The sequence below is a fragment of the Melopsittacus undulatus genome, chromosome 4 (genome assembly GCF_012275295.1).
Source record: "Melopsittacus undulatus isolate bMelUnd1 chromosome 4, bMelUnd1.mat.Z, whole genome shotgun sequence".
Classification (NCBI taxonomy): Eukaryota; Metazoa; Chordata; class Aves; order Psittaciformes; family Psittaculidae; genus Melopsittacus; species Melopsittacus undulatus.
In genome coordinates, this window is record NC_047530.1 from 2,634,444 (window position 1) to 2,653,270 (window position 18,827).

At 50.2% G+C, this 18,827-nt stretch overlaps 3 protein-coding genes across 3 annotated transcripts; 2 read left to right on the plus strand and 1 right to left on the minus strand.

The window, feature by feature from the left end:
• Positions 1–1,637: 1,637 nt before the first annotated feature.
• On the minus strand, positions 1,638–2,522 carry LOC117436145 (proto-oncogene Mas-like). Its single transcript, XM_034062391.1, has one exon. The coding sequence runs from the start codon at positions 2,520–2,522 to the stop codon at positions 1,638–1,640; it is 885 nt and encodes a 294-aa protein (XP_033918282.1).
• Positions 2,523–5,624: 3,102 nt separating this feature from the next.
• On the plus strand, positions 5,625–6,509 carry LOC117436146 (mas-related G-protein coupled receptor member X1-like). The gene has a single exon (XM_034062392.1). The coding sequence runs from the start codon at positions 5,625–5,627 to the stop codon at positions 6,507–6,509; it is 885 nt and encodes a 294-aa protein (XP_033918283.1).
• A 7,685-nt stretch (positions 6,510–14,194) lies between these two features.
• Positions 14,195–15,208, plus strand: LOC117436147 (proto-oncogene Mas-like). The gene has a single exon (XM_034062400.1). It carries the CDS (start codon positions 14,195–14,197, stop codon positions 15,206–15,208), a length of 1,014 nt encoding a protein of 337 aa, XP_033918291.1.
• The last annotated feature ends 3,619 nt before the right edge of the window (positions 15,209–18,827 follow it).

Genomic DNA, 18,827 nt, shown 5'->3' on the forward strand with positions numbered 1-18,827 from the left:
TGCCTCTTTTGGACAACCTGCCGCTCTCGGGCAGCCGGGATCTCCACCTTCTCTCGTCTGCGGTCTCTCTCTCTCCTGGTATCACGTCGGGGTCACCAGAATGCCGCGGCCAGGTGGATGGGAGAAAACACCGATACGATGTAGGTTCACAAAATGCTCCGTTTATTGATTACAAGGCTGCTCTTAATATACTGTCTTACACGCGATCACGCATTACTTGATTGGCTGCTTTGCTTTGCCCACGAGGGATACACGCTCCCCTTTACCTCTCCTGATTGGTTTCACACCTTCGCTTCAGCTTAGCATTACATCATGCTTCTGCAATTACTGGCATCCTGTTACTGCATTCCTGTTTTGCTGATCTTGACACTTCTTCATCTTTTAACCTGGGGTCATAATTTCACTTTCTCACACCTTGCTGTAGGCCTGTTCAAGCGCCCATGCTCGACCCCAACACCTTCCTTCCTTCCTTCCTTCCTTCCTTCCTTCCTTCCTTCCTTCCTTCCTTCCTTCCTTCCTTCCTGGCTTACTTAAGGGCTTTCTCTCTTGCCTTCTTCTTTTTCTTTCTATCTATCTCTTACTCTTTTCATTCCTCTTTTATTTTTTTATCCCTCACACTCCAATCTGCGATGCTTCCCTTTGTCTTCTCCTCTACAACACAAATCCCCCCAGCACGCACCAGAGGTCCTCCTTGGCTTCCCTGTCTTTGCAGTCCCTTTCCAGAGCCCTGCTTGGCTCGGACAGGAGACACGGCCAGAACTCCCCCAGGGCTTCTCTCTCACACCTTCCCCACGCAAAGTGCTCCCCCAAAGTACCACAACACTCGGCTGCTCAGCCAAAGCACACACAGTTTATCTGGGGGATACAGGGCCACAAGGGTCTCTTCTGCTGACAGGCAGGATACGTCGCAAAGTGACCACACGCTAGCTCTATAATCTGCAGAGTTTATTAAACAAGCACACTAAAGACAATAAGCACACTAAAGACAATGACACTAATGTGAATTAGATAAATATCTCTCACTATCTAGAGTGAACAAGCACAGTAAAGCAAATCAGAGATATATGGATCTGTAAGGAAAGTACCAAAGAAACTTTGCAATGCATCAAATCATGACTGTATAGAGACAACAGAGATTAAGAAGAAATACATCACCAGCTACCACTGAATCATCATCCAGTGCCACACTTCCAGCTGGGAAGCCCCATTGCAGCTGATGCCAGGAGTCTCAGGTAACAGGGAAAATTCATATGCAGTGCGTCCACCCATAGGTGAGGCTTCTCCCATGGCCACAAGAGAGTCCTTCTTTTATACCCATACCAAAACAAGCGGCTTTATGCCAGATCTCTGATTGTTTACTCATGGGACCGTGCAGTTTCTCATGATCTCAGCATTGTCCACGCTGAGAGCGTTGTCCAGGCACCCCAGTGTGGCCCAGTGTGAAGATCATAGAACAGCTGCACCCCTCTCTTTCCTGCCTCTTTCTGACAAACAGTCACGATGAACATAAACGTGTGTACTCTACCGAACACCCTGCTGCAAACAACATCCTTTGTTCTGTCTCTCAGGCATGAGAGGGAGTCAACTCTCAGCTGGGTTCCCATCCATTACAGGGTCATTGCAAGGGGGAGCAGAGCTCAGGCCTCCCCCTGCCCAGCAGAGCCTTGGGCAGTGCTCTCCATGGGGATGCCCTCAGGCACGGGGCTCTCCTCCTTGCTCCTCCCTTTCTCTTCAAACACTCTGTGCAGGGCGGCTTGGATGGAGCCTTGGAAGCGGCGCTGCCGGCAGCTCCCCACCAGGAAGTAAATGACTGGATTGATGCTGCTGTTCAGCAGAGACAGAACCAGAGTCACAGTATTAGGAAACCGAAAACCATAAAATAAAAGATTAAGGAAGGCATCTACAGTGTAAGGCATCCCAAAGGCAAAGAAGAAGATGACATTGAGCACAACAGCAACATAGAGTTTCCCCAAGTGCCATCTCTGTGAGCCACATCGGAGTCTTATGACCATGGACACATTGGAAATCAACATCAATACTGACAATATCACGGAATACGCAATGCCCACATTTCTAAATACTGTTACATTAATTTCAAAAAGTTTGAAGCAAAGATAAATGGACAACATGAAAGAGCCGACGCTGGCCCAGAGCACCCCACTCACGATGCCTGACAAGTGCTTTGGGCGGTGGCAGCGATACCAGATTGGGAAGATGACAGAGACAGAACGCTCCGTGCTGAGGGCTGTCAGGAGACCCAGGCTGCTAAGGACAAAGAAGTGGCACAGGAATGGAACTGTATGTACATAATTAAAGAAGAAAATAAGAAAAATATCCAAACCATAACAAATTATTGATGTCTTGAGAAACCACAATATGAACAGAAAATACACGAGGAGTATAGAGCAGTCAGCAACAGCCAGATTTAGGATGTAGACGGTGAAAGGATTCCGTTTCATCCTGAAGCCCAGAAACCACAAGACTATCCCATTCCCCACCATTCCGACGACACAGATCACCATACAGGCAAGGAAAAGGATCAAATATCCATTAAATGAATCTCCACAATTATATTCACTAAACCAATCGTACATCCAATTTCCATCATATGTGTAATTCAGAGAGAGGTCTGTTGTGTTGGTGCCCTCCATGGAGAATGAGGCTGCTCTGGGTGGCCGCCTTCTCCCTCTGCCACCACCTCCTAGGAGACACAAGCAATGGGAAGGCAATAAGGGCCATCGGCGTTCCCCGCTCTCCCCATCTCTACGCACAGCCCCACGCCAGCCCCAGGCTGCTCCAGGCAGGAGCCGTCCCCTGGCGTGGCCAGGACAGGCTCCCAGCCCTGCCCGCCTGGCCCTGCCCAGGAGCCATCTCCCCCCTGCCCGTGCCCGCTCTCCTACCTCCTGCTGCTCCTGCCAACAGCGCTGCTGCAGGAGCTCCAGCACAGGGGCCTCCAGCCTCGGCAGCACAAAGCCTCTGGGGATGCTTGCGTGGCCACCGCGCTCTGCTCTGCCCTCTTCCTCGTGCCTGGGCACCACAGCTTTGCCCACACATCACAGCCCCTGCTCACCACACACCCCTCACAATCTGCCCCCATCGCTGACAGCTTCCCCTCACGTGTCCCATGGCAGAGAGAGATCTTGTCACTAGGAGCTGGGCACCTCACCCCCTTCCTCTCTCTCCTCTCCCCAGCTTTTCACCACCAGGGGATGATCCTTTATGACCCCAGGACAAAGGCTCTCAGATTCCATAAAACAGCCTTTGGAACACCATTTACTACAGCCATACCTCTCAGGAAGGAGGGAATCGCTCACAGAATCTTATGTCCCTTCAGCAAGCGGATGATGGGGAAGAGATTTGGCAATGAGATGTCAAGAGAATCCCTTCAGCAGAAGCAGACAATGAGGCAGAGCATGGCCTTGTGTCAACTTGCCATGAGATATCACATTCCTCATATAGAGAACATCACAAGGGCTTTGCCCACTGCCTCTAATCACATCCCTGATGTGCATGTGTCTCCTCTGAGATTACACTGTGTGGGGTATGTAGTGTTGCAAATGAGCTTTTATCTACAAGTGGTTCCTGCCACACAATCTCCTCCCTCAGCAGCACACGGAACAACATTTTCATTGTTTAGTTTTCTCCATCTTTGCTGTGTTTCCCAGCTTCTAAATACCATTTTCTGGGAGTCAAAGCCTGTGCTTGTCATCCCCAAGGCTGGAGTCTTCCAAGGGTATCCCTTGATTTCATGTGGTGAACACACGGTAATGAGCAAGCTCCACAGTCTCTGCAGGGCTGCAGCCTGGAGCTGCAGGAGTTAAGGCTTAAAGGTAGGCTTGAAGCAGGGCTGGAGCACAGGCTGAAGGGCCACCCATGAGAGGGGATGGAGACAGGGCTTCAGGCAGGGACAAGTCCTGCAGTGTGGGTGTGCAGGCCTGCAGCAAGGGGCAGGGGATGAGTCAGTGGGTCAGAGCAAATAAGGCCTGCTGTAGCCTTCAGGGCCTGCAAGAGAATCAGAGAGCTGCACATGGACAGTTCAGTGTTGTTCAGTCACGCCTCGGGAGACGAGGTCCCTTTATCCCCATTTCCATCACTTTAGGGCCTGTAACATGTCAGCTCCTGCTTGTCCTACAATGACAGCATGTGCTTTTCTTTCTTCACCTCCACTGTGAAAGGCATTTCCCTTTATTGATTTCTTCTATGGCTTTGTAGCCTCCAATGTCCCACAGGTATTATGTTCCATGCTTTGACACATTAAAGCAAAGCCTTTAGCTCCTGGTGCTGCCTCCCGGAAGAAAGATGGAAGAAGTCTTTGAGCACCACTTTCCATGGCATTAGAGACAAGAAGCTGAGCCCTGATGCTGCTGCGTGTCTGCACCTCAGTGATCTCCCGCTGTTGATCTCTCCCACTCTCACCTTTCTGCCATGCGCCATCCCTGGGAATGGTTCATGTACATTCCTGTGTTACAATCCCACCTTTCCCACGTGAGTTCCTCAGGGAGTGAGTGATCCACAGAACACCCAAGCTGAGCAGTTCCAGGCCTGTGCACACTGTGCATCTGCCTTGGCCACGGACAATCCTTCTTGGCTGATGGCAAGAGGGCAGCCTGCAGGCAGCTCACACTGCGTGTGCTTGCCTATGTCTGAGACTGCTGCAACAGTTCTCACGTGAGCATCCATTTTGCTTGGCAGTAGAAAGAGCTGTCTCCTTCTTTCTGGAACCCCTGTAACAGCTCAGACACCCAGAATGGGATTACGTTCCATGGACAGGGTGGGTCTGTTTGATGACGCAAGATCCCGGGTTCCCAACACCTAAAAGGACATAAGATTCTGTGAGCGATTCCCTCCTCCCTGAGAGCTATGGATGTAGTAAATGGTGTTCCAAAGGCTGTTTTATGGAATCTGAGAGCCTTTGTCCTGGGATCATAAAGGATCCTCCCCTGGTGGTGAAAAGCTGTGGGGAGGAGAGAGAGGAAGGGGGTGAGGTGCCCAGCTCCTAATGACAAGATCTCTCTCCGCCATGGGACATGTGAGGGGAAGCTGTCAGCGATGGGGGCAGATTGTGAGGGGTGTGTGGTGAGCAGGGGCCGTGATGTGTGGGCAAAGCTGTGGTGCCCAGGCACGAGGAAGAGGGCAGAGCAGAGCGCGGTGGCCACGCAAGCATCCCCAGAGGCTTTGTGCTGCCGAGGCTGGAGGCCCCTGTGCTGGAGCTCCTGCAGCAGCGCTGTTGGCAGGAGCAGCAGGAGGTAGGAGAGCGGGCACGGGCAGGTGGGAGATGGCTCCTGGGCAGGGCCAGGCGGGCAGGGCTGGGAGCCTGTCCTGGCCACGCCAGGGGACGGCTCCTGCCTGGAGCAGCCTGGGGCTGGCGTGGGGCTGTGCGCAGAGATGGGGAGAGCGGGGAACGCCGATGGCCCTCTTTGCCTTCCCATTGCTTGTGTGTCCTAGGAGGTGGTGGCAGAGGGAGAAGGCGGCCACCCAGAGCAGCCTCATTCTCCATGGAGGGCACCAACACAACAGACCTCTCTCTGAATTACACATATGATGGAAATTGGAGCTACGAGTGGGATGCTGAAAATAGTTGTGGAGATTCATTTGATGGATATGTGGTCTTTTTCCTTGCCTGTATGGTGATCTGTGTCTTTGGAATGGTGGGGAATGGGATAGTCTTGTGTTTCCTGGGCTTCCAGATGAAGCGGAATCCTTTCACTGTCTACATCCTAAATCTGGCTGTTGCTGACTGCTCTATGCTCCTTGTGTATTTTCTGTTCATATTGGGGTTTCTCAACACATCAATAATTTGTTTTGGTTTGTATTCTTTCCTGCCTTTCTTCAGGAAGTACATACATACAGTTCCATTCCTGTGCCACTTCTTTGTCCTTAGCAGCCTGGGTCTCCTGACAGCCATCAGCACGGAGCGTTCTGTCTCTGTCATCTTCCCAATCTGGTATCGCTGCCACCGCCCAAAGCACTTGTCAGGCATCGTGAGTGGGGTGCTCTGGGCCAGCATCGGCTCTTTCATTTTGGCCTTTTACCTTTGCTTCGAATTTGATGTAATTCATGTAACAATATTTAAAAGTGTGGCCATTGCCTATTCCTTGATATTGTCATTATTGATGTTGATTTCCAACGTGTCCATGGTCATGAGGCTCCGATGTGGCTCACAGAGACGGCGCCTGGGGAAACTCTATGTTGCTGTTGTGCTCAATGTCATCTTCTTCTTTGCCTTTGGGATGCCTTTCAGTGCTGAGGTTTTCCTCGATCTGTCCGTTTCGAGTATTTTATTTCCAGAAAAAACCACTCTGGTTCTGGCTCTGCTGAACAGCAGCATCAATCCAGTCATTTACTTCCTGGTGGGGAGCTGCCGGCAGCGCCGCTTCCAAGGCTCCATCAAAGTCGCCCTGCGCAGAGTGTTTGAAGAGAAAGCGAGGAGCAAGGAGGAGAGCCCCGTGCCTGAGGGCATCCCCATGGAGAGCACTGCCCAAGGCCCTGCTGGGCAGGGGGAGGCCTGAGCTCTGCTCCCCCTTCCTATGAGGCTCCTGTCCCTGTCCCCCCAAATAAACTGTGTGTGCTTTGGCTGAGCAGCCGAGTGTTGTGGTGCTTTGGGGGAGCTCCTTGCGTGGGGAAGGTGGGAGAGAGAGGCCCTGGGGGAGCTGTGGCCGTGTCTCTGGTCCCAGGCAAGCAGTGCTCTGGCAAAGGGACTGCAAAGACAGCGAAGCTGAGGAGGACCCCTGGGTTCATTCCTGAGGGACTTGGGGTGAGGAAGAGAAATCAAAGGGAAACCTGCAAACTGGAGTGTGAGGCTGAAAGAGGGGAATGTGAGAGAAACTGAGAAAGAGAAAAAGAGAGAAAGAGAGAAGGCGGCACAGGAAAACACATAAATTTGGAGAGTGTTAGACAGAAGAAGAGGAACAGAAAAGGAGAAACAAGAAAAATTAAGGGTTAGAGAAAGAATGGAAGGAAGGAAGGAAGGAACAGGAAACAATCGATGAAAGGCAAAAATAAAGTAAAGGAAAGGAAAGGAAAGGAAAGGAAAGGAAAGGAAAGGAAAGGAAAGGAAAGGAAAGGAAAGGGCAATGAAATGCAAGGAAGGCCAAGGAAGGAAGGCAATGAAAGGCAAGGAGAAATGTAAAGGTAAAGGCAAAGAGAACAGTGAAGGGAATGGCAAGGAAAAGGAAGAAGACAAAAACGAAAAAAAAGGAGAGGAAAGGGAAAGGAGGGAAAAGAAAGGGAAAGGAAGAGAAGGAAATGAAAGGCAAGGGAAGGGAAGGTAAAGCAAGGGAAGGAAAAGAAATGGAAGGGAATGGAAGGGAAGGGAAGAGAAGGGAAAGGAAGGCAAGGCAATGGAATGGAAAGGAAGGGAAGGGAAGACAATGGAAAGGAAGGGAAGACAATGGAAAGGAAAGGAAGGGAAGGCAATGGAAGAAAAGGAAATCAAGGGAAGGCAAGAGAAGGCAAGGCAAAGGAAAGGAAAGACAAAGAAGAAAAGGGTAGGGAAGGGAAGGCAAAACAAGGAAAGAGAAAGGAAGGAAAGGGAAGTCAAGGGAAGGAAAGACAAGGCAAAAGAAGGAAAAGGAAGGGAAGGGAGGGCAATGGAAAGGAAGAGAACGGAAGGCAAGGCAAGGCAATGGAAAGGAAAAGAAAGGAAGGCAATAGAAAGAAAAGGAAGGGAAGGGAAATCAAGGCAAGGTAATGGAACTGAAGGGAAAGGAAGGGAAGGGAAATCAAGGCAAGGCAAGGGAAAGGAAGGGAAAGGAAGAAAGGGGTAGGGAGGGGAAAGGAAAAAAGTGAGGGAAATGGAACTTAAAGGAAGGGAAGGCAAGGCAAGGCATGGGAAAGGAAGGGAAGATAATGGAAAGGGAAGGTAAGGATAGGAAGGGAAGACAAGGCAAGGAAAGTGAAAGGTAGGGAAATCAAGTTTAGGAAAGGGAAGGGAAGTCAAGGGAAGGAAAGACAAGGCTAGGCAAGTCTGGGCAAGGCAAGGCAAGAAAAGGAAAGGAAGGAAAGGGGAAATGAACGAAAAGAAAAAGGGGAAAGTTGAAATTAAGAAAAAGGGGAGGGAATAAGGGAACTAAGAAACAATGAAAGAGTGAATGTGAGAGGGACTCAGAGAAAGCAAACGAGAAGGAGAAACTGTCCCAAACAGGAGCCCCAGTCCCTCTGCTCACACAGACCCCGGGTTCAGGGGACTACGGGGTCACATCCAGCCCACTCCCAGCGCTGTTTGCACAGACATGTGCGGGGCTGGTGCCTCTAGATGGCAGGAGATGGGTTCTGATCACAAGGAGCATCCTTGCTCTTCTGCTCTGGTGTCCAAAGCAGCGGTGAGCAGAGCCGGCCCTGAGCTCCTGCCTGATGGAGAGGCACAAAGGCAGGCCGGGCTGGGCTGCAGAGCTGGGCAGGCAGCAAGAGCACGCTCCTTACATGGGAATGTGCCGCACTCTTCAGTGGCAGAGTTCGATCCCTCTGAGCAAAGGATGGGTTCAGCAGTGCCTCTGAGCAGCACGTTCCCGGCACTCCTGCTCGTGTACTCATAGTAACTCCACTGAATGCACCTCTGTGCCCATGACCAGTAAAAGCCTGAATTATGGAAATTAACATGAGCAGATGTATGGGCCACTTTCTTCTGTACAAATCAGGAGCATCACACTTCTATTTGTGTGTACATTTGGTTCTCCAGCTCAGCATGAGGAGGAAGCCTGATGCTGCCACTCTGATCCTGGCCATGCCACGAGGTGCTGAGCAGCTCTGCACAACTGTTTCAAGGCACGCAGCCGCCAGGGGAGAGCAGCAACCAGCATGTGGCAGGGATCTGTGTTCACCCACCCATTTCCCTGCTTCTTTCCCTGTGGGAAGTTATCCATTCTTTCCCCTCTGCATGAAGTCATGGAACCACAGAGTGGTTTATGTTGGAAGGGAGCTTAAAGCTCATCCAGTTCCAAGCCCTGACATGGGCAGGGACACCTTCCACTAGAGCAGGTTGGATGATGCTCTGAACACCATCCAAACTTTATTTAAACATTGTCAAGGACGGGGCAGCCACAGCTTTGTTTTCTTGCCTCCTTTTCCCTTCCTTTTCTCCATTCTCCCTCCATCCCTTCCTCACTTTCTTTCTCACTTTCTATTTTTTCTTCTTTTTTTTCTTTTTTTTTTGCTTCCTCCCTTCCTTCTTCCTTTATTTCTTTCTCTTTCTTCTTCTTTCTCTCTTTCTCCCTTTCTTTCTTTCCTTCTTTCTTTCCTTTCCCTAACCCTAACCATAACCCTAACCCTAACCCTAACCCTAACCCTAACCCTAACCCTAACCCTAACCCTAACCCTTTCCTTCCCTTCCCCTTAGCCATTCCCTTTGCCTTTCCTTTTTCCCTTCCTTTTCCCTTATAATTCCTTGCCTTTCCCTTCCTTCATTTCCCTTCCCTTCCCTTCCCTTCCCTTCCCTTCCCTTCCCTTCCCTTTCCTTTCCTTCCTTTCCCTTCCCTTCCCTTCCCTTCCCTTCCCTTCCCTTCCCTTCCCTTCCCTTCCCTTCCCTTCCCTTCCCTTCCCTTCCCTTCCCTTCCCTTCCCTTCCCTTCCCTTCCCTTCCCTTCCCTTCCCTTCCCTTCCCTTCCCTTCCCTTCCCTTCCCTTCCCTTCCCTTCCCTTCCCTTCCCTTCCCTTCCCTTCCCTTCCTTTCTCTTCCTTCCACTTTCTTCTTTTCTTCACATTCCTTGCCTTTCCCTTTGCTGCTCCCTTTGCCATTCTCTTTGCCTTCCCTTGCCTTTCCTTCCCTTCTCTTGTATTCCCTTACTTTCCGTCATTTTTCCTTTGCATTTCCTTCCCTTTCTTATTGCCTTTCTTTTTGCCTTCACTTCTGCCTTTTCTTTTAGGCTTTCTTTGATTTTTAAATTATCCTTCCTTCCTTCCTTCCTTCCTTCACTAATTCTTTCATTTTCTTCTTTCACTTTTTCATTTCCTTTTCAACTCTCTCTCACTCTCCATTATTGCAGTGTTTTCCTGTGCCTTCTCTCTTTCTCAATTTCTCTCACATCCCCTCCCTCTCTCTCTAATTTGCAGTGCTTCCCTGTGACCTGCTCTTCACACCACAAATCCCCCCACGACCTAACACAACCCCTTGGCTCACCAGGGGCTTTCCATCTCTTCCCCATCTTTGCAGTCCCTTTGCCAGAGCCCTGCCTGCCAGGGACCAGAGACACGGCCACAGGTCCCCCAGGGCCTCTCTCTCCCACCTTCCCCACGCAAGGAGCTCCCCCAAAGTACCACAACACTCGGCTGCTCAGCCAAAGCACACACAGTTTATTTGGGGGGGACAGGGACAGGAGCCTCATAGGAAGGGGGAGTAGAGCTCAGGCCTCCCCCTGCCCAGCAGGGCCTTGGGCAGTGCTCTCCATGGGGATGCCCTCAGGCACGGGGCTCTCCTCCTTGCTCCTCCCTTTCTCTTCAAACACTCTGCGCAGGGCGGCTTGGATGGAGCCTTGGAAGCGGCGCTGCTGCCAGCTCCCCACCAGGAAGTAAATGACTGGATTGATGCTGCTGTTCAGCAGAGCCAGAACAAGAACCATTTCTTCATTAAAGAAAATATCGTTATGTAAAAGTAGAAGGATAGCATTTACGCTGAAAGGCATCCCAAAGGCAAAGAAGAAGATGACATTGAGCACAACAGCAACATAGAGTTTCCCCAGGCTCCGTCTCTGTGAGCCACATCGGAGCCTTATGACCATGGACACGTTGGAAATCAACATCAAGAATGACAAAATCACAGAGTAGACAGTGATCAGACTTCCAAAGAGTGTCCCATATCTTTGACGAAAGACATAGCAAAGATAAATGGACACCATGAAAGAGCCGATGCTGGCCCAGAGCACCCCACTCACGATGCCTGACAAGTGCTTTGGGCGGTGGCAGCGATACCAGATTGGGAAGATGACAGAGACAGAACGCTCCGTGCTGATGGCTGTCAGGAGACCCAGGCTGCTAAGGACAAAGAAGTGGCACAGGAATGGAACTGTATGTATGTACTTCCTGAAGAAAGGCAGGAAAGAATACAAACCAAAACAAATTATTGATGTGTTGAGAAACCCCAATATGAACAGAAAATACACAAGGAGCATAGAGCAGTCAGCAACAGCCAGATTTAGGATGTAGACAGTGAAAGGATTCCGCTTCATCTGGAAGCCCAGGAAACACAAGACTATCCCATTCCCCACCATTCCAAAGACACAGATCACCATACAGGCAAGGAAAAAGACCACATATCCATCAAATGAATCTCCACAACTATTTTCAGCATCCCACTCGTAGCTCCAATTTCCATCACGTGTGTAATTCAGAGAGAGGTCTGTTGTGTTGGTGCCCTCCATGGAGAATGAGGCTGCTCTGGGTGGCCGCCTTCTCCCTCTGCCACCACCTCCTAGGAGACACAAGCAATGGGAAGGCAATGAGGGCCATCGGCGTTCCCCGCTCTCCCCATCTCTGCGCACAGCCCCACGCCAGCCCCAGGCTGCTCCAGGCAGGAGCCGTCCCCTGGCGTGGCCAGGACAGGCTCCCAGCCCTGCCCGCCTGGCCCTGCCCAGGAGCCATCTCCCACCTGCCCGTGCCCGCTCTCCTACCTCCTGCTGCTCCTGCCAACAGCACTGCTGCAGGAGCTCCAGCACAGGGGCCTCCAGCCTCGGCAGCACAAAGCCTCTGGGGATGCTTGCGTGGCCACCGCGCTCTGCTCTGCCCTGTTCCTCGTGCCTGGGCACCACAGCTTTGCCCACACATCACGGCCCCTGCTCACCACACACCCCTCACAATCTGCCCCCATCGCTGACAGCTTCCCCTCACATGTCCCATGGCAGAGAGAGATCTTGTCACTAGGAGCTGGGCACCTCACCCCCTTCCTCTCTCTCCTCCCCCCAGCTTTTCACCACCAGGGGATGATCCTTTATGACCCCAGGACAAAGGCTCTCAGATTCCATAAAACAGCCTTTGGAACACCATTTACTACATCCATAGCTCTCAGGAAGGAGGGAATTGCTCACAGAATCTTATGCCTCTTCAGCAAGCAGATGATGGGGAAGAGATTTGGCAATGAGATGTCAAGAGAATCCCTTCAGCAGATGCAGACAATGAGGCAGAGCATGGCCTTGTGTCATCTTGCCATGAGAAATCACCATTCCTCCTATAGAGAACATCACAAGGGCTTTGCCCACTGCCTCTAATCACATCCCTGATGCACATGTGTCTCCTCTGAGATTACACTGTGTGGGGTATGTAGTGTTGCAAATGAGCTTTTATCTACAAGTGGTTCCTGTCACACAATCTCCTCCCTCAGCAGCACATGGAACAACATTTTCATTGCTTAGTTTTCTCCATCTTTGCTGTGTTTCCCAGCTTCTAAATACCATTTTCTGGGAGTCACAGCCTGTGCTTGTCACCCCCAAGGCTGGAGTCTTCCAAGGGTACCCCTTGATTTCATGTGGTGAACACACGGTAATGAGCAAGCTCAACAGTCTCTGCAGGGCTGCAGCCTGGAGCTGCAGGAGTTAAGGCTTAAAGGTAGGCTTGAAGCAGGGCTGGAGCACAGGCTGAAGGGCCACCCATGAGAGGGGATGGAGACAGGGCTTCAGGCAGGGACAAGTCCTGCAGTGTGGGTGTGCAGGCCTGCAGCAAGGGGCAGGGGATGAGTCAGTGGGTCAGAGCAAATAAGGCCTGCTGTAGCCTTCAGGGCCTGCAAGAGAATCAGAGAGCTGCACATGGACAGTTCAGTGTTGTTCAGTCACGCCTCGGGAGACGAGGTCCCTTTAACCCCATTTCCATCACTTTTGGGCCTATAACATGTCAGCTCCTGCTTGTCCTACAATGACAGCATGTGCTTTTCTTTCTTCACCTCCACTGTGAAAGGCATTTCCCTTTATTGATTTCTTCTATGGCTTTGTAGCCTCCAATGTCCCACAGGTATTATGTTCCATGCTTTGACACATTAAAGCAAAGCCTTTAGCTCCTGGTGTTGCCTCCCGGAAGAAAGATGGAAGAAGTCTTTGAGCACCACTTTCCATGGCATTAGAGACAAGAAGCTGAGCCCTGATGCTGCTGCGTGTCTGCACCTCAGTGATCTCCCGCTGTTGATCTCTCCCACTCTCACCTTTCTGCCATGCGCCATCCCTGGGAATGGTTCATGTACATTCCTGTGTTACAATCCCACCTTTCCCACGTGAGTTCCTCAGGGAGTGAGTGATCCACAGAACACCCAAGCTGAGCAGTTCCAGGCCTGTGCACACTGTGCATCTGCCTTGGCCGCGGATAAACCTTCTTGGCTGATGGCAAGAGGGCAGCCTGCAGGCAGCTCACACTGCGTGTGCTTGCCTATGTCTGAGACTGCTGCAACAGTTCTCACGTGAGCATCCGTTTTGCTTGGCAGTAGAAAGAGCTGTCTTCTTCTTTCTGGAACCCCTGTAACAGCTCAGACACCCAGAATGGGATAACGTTCCATGGACAGGATGGGTCTGTTTGATGGTGCAAGATCCCGGGTTCCCAACACCTAAAAGGACATAAGATTCTGTGAGCGATTCCCTCCTCCCTGAGACCTATGGATGTAGCAAATGGTGTTCCAAAGGCTGTTTTCTGGAATCTGAGAGCCTTTGTCCTAGGATCATAAAGGATCCTCCCCTGGTGGTGAAAAGCTGGGGGGAGGAGAGAGAGGAAGGGGGTGAGGTGCCCAGCTCCTAATGACAAGATCTCTCTCTGCATTGGGACATGTGAGGGGAAGCTGTCAGCGATGGGGGCAGATTGTGAGGGGTGTGTGGTGAGCAGGGGCCGTGATGTGTGGGCAAAGCTGTGGTGCCCAGGCACGAGGAAGAGGGCAGAGCAGAGCGTGGTGGCCACGCAAGCATCCCCAGAGGCTTTGTGCTGCCGAGGCTGGAGGCCCCTGTGCTGGAGCTCCTGCAGCAGCGCTGTTGGCAGGAGCAGCAGGAGGTAGGAGAGCGGGCACGGGCAGGTGGGAGATGGCTCCTGGGCAGGGCCAGGCGGGCAGGGCTGGGAGCCTGTCCTGGCCACGCCAGGGGACGACTCCTGCCTGGAGCAGCCTGGGGCTGGCGTGGGGCTGTGCGCAGAGATGGGGAGAGCGGGGAACGCCGGTGGCCCTCATTGCCTTCCCATTGCATGTGTCTCCTAGGAGGTGGTGGCAGAGGGAGAAGGCGGCCACCCAGAGCAGCCTCATTCTCCATGGAGGGCACCAACACAACAGACCTCTCTCTGAATTACACATATGATGGAAATTGGAGCTATGGGGAAGATAGTGAACTTCCATGTGTCCATACGTCGGCCACAGAGATGATCTTGACACCTTTTCTCACAGGGATCTGTATCTTTGGAATGGTGGGGAATGGAATAGTCTTGTGGTTCCTGGGCTTCCAGATGAAGCGGAATCCTTTCACCGTCTACATCCTAAATCTGGCTGTTGCTGACTGCTGTGTGCTCCTCTTGTTTTTTCTGTTCTCATTGGCATTTTTTAATTTAACAGTAATTTGTTATGGTTTGAAATCTTTTTTTCCTTTCTTCATTAATTTTGTAGTTGCAGTTGAATTCCTGTGCCACTTCTTTGTCCTTAGCAGCCTGGGTCTCCTGACAGCCATCAGCACGGAGCGCTCTGTCTCTGTCATCTTCCCAATCTGGTATCGCTGCCACCGCCCAAAGCACTTGTCAGGCATCGTGAGTGGGGTGCTCTGGGCCAGCATCGGCTCTTTCATTTTGGCCTTTTACCTTTGCTTCGAATTTGATGTAATTCATGTAACAATATTTAAAAGTGTGGCCATTGCCTATTCCTTGATATTGTCATTATTGATGTTGATTTCCAACGTGTCCATGGTCATGAGGCTCCGATGTGGCTCACAGAGACGGCGCCTGGGGAAACTCTATGTTGCTGTTGTGCTCAATGTCATCTTCTTCTTTGCCTTTGGGATGCCTTTCAGTGTTAAGGTTTTCCTCGATCTGTCCGTTTCGAGTATTTTATTTCCAGAAAAAACCACTCTGGTTCTGGCTCTGCTGAACAGCAGCATCAATCCAGTCATTTACTTCCTGGTGGGGAGCTGCCGGCAGCGCCGCTTCCAAGGCTCCATCCAAGCCGCCCTGCGCAGAGTGTTTGAAGAGAAAGCGAGGAGCAAGGAGGAGAGCCCCGTGCCTGAGGGCATCCCCATGGAGAGCACTGCCCAAGGCCCTGCTGGGCAGGGGGAGGCCTGAGCTCTGCTCCCCCTTCCTATGAGGCTCCTGTCCCTGTCCCCCCAAATAAACTGTGTGTGCTTTGGCTGAGCAGCCGAGTGTTGTGGTGCTTTGGGGGAGCTCCTTGCGTGGGGAAGGTGGGAGAGAGAGGCCCTGGGGGAGCTGTGGCCGTGTCTGTGGTCCCAGGCAAGCAGGGCTCTGGTAAAGGGACTGCAAAGACAGCGAAGCCGAGGAGGACCCCTGGGTTCATTCCTGAGGGACTTGGGGTGAGGAAGAGAAATCAAAGGGAAACCTGCAAACTGGAGAGTGAGGCTGAAAGAGGGGAATGTGAGAGAAACTGAGAAAAAGAGAGAAAGAGAGAGAAAGAGAGAAGGCGGCACAGGAAAACACATAAATTTGGAGAGTGTTAGAGAGAAGAAGAGGAACAGAAAAGGAGAAACAAGAAAAATTGAGGGTTAGAGAAAGAATGGAAGGAAGGAAGGAAGGAACAGGAAACAATCAATGAAAGGCAAAAATGAAGGAAAGGAAAGGAAAGCAAAAGAAAGGAAAGGAAAGGAAAAGGAAAAGGAAAGGAAAGGGCAATGAAATGCAAGGAAGGCAAAGGAAGGAAGGCAATGAAAGGCAAGGAGAAATGTAAAGGTAAAGGCAAAGAGAACAGTGAAGGGAATGGCAAGGAACAGGAAGAAGACAAAAACGAAAAAAAAGGAGAGGAAATGGAAAGGAAGAGAAGGAAATGAAAGGCAAGGGAAGAGAAGGTAAAGCAAGGGAAGGAAAAGAAATGGAAGGGAATGGAAGGGAAGGGAAGAGAAGGGAAAGGAAGGCAAGGCAATGCAATGGAAAGGAAGGGAAGACAATGGAAAGGAAGGGAAGACAATGGAAAGTAAAGGAAGGGAAGGCAATGGAAGAAAAGGAAATCAAGGGAAGGCAAGAGAAGGCAAGGCAAAGGAAAGGAAAGACAAAGAAGAAAAGGGTAGGGAAGGGAAGGCAAAACAAGGAAAGAGAAAGGAAGGAAAGGGAAGTCAAGGGAAGGAAAGACAAGGCAAAAGAAGGAAAAGGAAGGGAAGGGAGGGCAATGGAAAGGAAGAGAACGGAAGGCAAGGCAAGGCAATGGAAAGGAAAAGAAAGGAAGGCAATAGAAAGAAAAGGAATGGAAGGGAAATCAAGGCAAGGTAATGGAACTGAAGGGAAAGGAAGGGAAATCAAGGCAAGGCAAGGGAAAGGAAGGGAAAGGAAGAAAGGGGTAGGGAGGGGAAAGGAAAAAAGTGAAGGAAATGGAACTTAAAGGAAGGGAAGATAATGGAAAGGGAAGGTAAGGATAGGAAGGGAAGAGAAGGCAAGGAAAGTGAAAGGTAGGGAAGTCAAGTTAAGGAAAGGGAAGGGAAGTCAAGGGAAGGAAAGACAAGGCTAGGCAAGTCCGGGCAAGGCAAGGCAAGAAAAGGAAAGGGGAAATGAATGAAAAGGAAAAGGGGAAAGTTGAAATTAAGAAAAAGGGGAGGGAATAAGGGAACTAAGAAACAATGAAAGAGTGAATGTGAGAGGGACTCAGAGAAAGCAAATGAGAAGGAGAAACTGTCCCAAACAGGAGCCCCAGTCCCTCTGCTCACACAGACCCCGGGTTCAGGGGACTACGGGGTCACATCCAGCCCATGCCCGGCGCTGTTTGCACAGACATGTGCGGGGCTGGTGCCTCTAGATGGCAGGAGATGGGTTCTGATCACACGGAGCATCCTTGCTCTTCTGCTCTGGTGTCCAAAGCAGCGGTGAGCAGAGCCAGCCCTGAGCTCCTGCCTGACCAGTAAAAGCCTGAAATATGGAAATTAACATGAGCAGATGTATGGGTCACTTTCCTCTGTACAAATCAGGAGCATCACACTTCTATTTGTGTGTACATTTGGTTCTCCAGCTCAGCATGAGGAGGAAGCCTGATGCTGCCACTCTGATCCTGGCCATGCCACGAGGTGCTGAGCAGCTCTGCACAACTGTTTCAAGGCACGCAGCCACCAGGGGAGAGCAGCAACCAGCATGTGGCAGGGATCTGTGTTCACCCACGCATTTCCCTGCTTCTTCCCCTGTGGGAAGTTATCCATTCTTTCCCCTCTGCCTGAAGTCATGGAACCACAGACTGGTTTATGTTGGCAGGGAGCTTAAAGCTCTTCGAGTTCCAAGCCCTGACATGGGCAGGGACACCTTCCACTAGAGCAGGTTGGATGATGCTCTGAACGCTATCCAAACTTTATTTAAACATTGTCAAGGACGGGGCAGCCACAGCTTTGTTTTCTTGCCTCCTTTTCCCTTCCTTTTCCCCTTTCTTTCTGCCTTCCTTTTCTCCAGTCTCCCACCCTCGCTTCCGTTCTCTCTCCCTCCCTTCTTTCTCCCTCCCTTCCTTTCTCCCTGCCTCCCTCCCTTCATTCCTGCCTCCCTCTTTCTTTCTTTCTTTCTTTCTTTCTTTCTTTCTTTCTTTCTTTCTTTCTTTCTTTCTTTCTTTCTTTCTTTCTTTCTTTCTTTCTTTCTTTCTTTCTTTCTTTCTTTCTTTCTTTCTTTCTTTCTTTCTTTCTTTCTTTCTTTCTTTCTTTCTTTCTTTCTTTCTTTCTTTCTTTCTTTCTTTCTTTCTTTCTTTCTTTCTTTCCTTCCTTCCTTCTTTCTTTCCGTCTTTCCTTCCTTCCTTCCTTCCTTCCTGCCGCGGCCAGGTGGAGGGGAGAAAACACCGATACGATGTAGGTTCACAAAATGCTCCGTTTATTGATTACAAGTCTGCTCTTAATATACTGTCTTACACGTGATCACGCATTACTTGATTGGCTCCTTCGCTTTGCCCACGAGGGATACACGCTCCCCTTTACCTCTCCTGATTGGTTTCACACCTTCGCTTCAGCTTAGCGTTACATCATGCTTCTGCAATTACTGGCATCCTGTTATTGCATTCCTGTTTTGCTGATCTTGACACTTCTTCTTCTTTTAACCTGGGGTCATAATTTCACTTTCTCACAGCTTGCTGTAGGCCTGTTCAAGCGCCCATGCTCGACCCCCAACATCTCCCCCTCTTTTTTCAAATAAAGCATTACTCATCTGCTGCACGCGTTGCATAATACATTGTAACAAACAAGGTCCAAAAAACAAAATTAACAACATAATCATTATTGGTCCGCTAAACATCATGATTAAACTCCTTAACCAACTACTTATTCCTAACGATTTTAACCAAGAGTCTATAGGATTTGTTTCTACAGCAAGTTCTTTTATATTTTCTTTAAGTTCAAACATTTTCTTGTGAATAGATTCAGAATGATCAGAAAGATTCATACAACACATGCCCAGAAGCATTCTAATGCAAAGGGGATGTGAAGCAGCTGCAGGATTAAACTGTACAGTGTTAACAGTCAAGGAGTTACACTCCCCCCCTTTTTTTTTTTTTATCAGACAAAAAGCCATTTATTGCAAAGCATTAACTCCTTATATACTATTGCTTACACACACCTACAGCAATTTGGCATATCATGATTGGATACTTGTCTTGAAGACCCTTAGTGACTAACATATAATTGGTTAAGCACAGGTGTGAGAACTTGACCTCAAAAACTTGCCAACAGTCCACAGTTCTCATAACTCAGTGAATTACAGCTTCTTCTTATCTTGCTTGCTT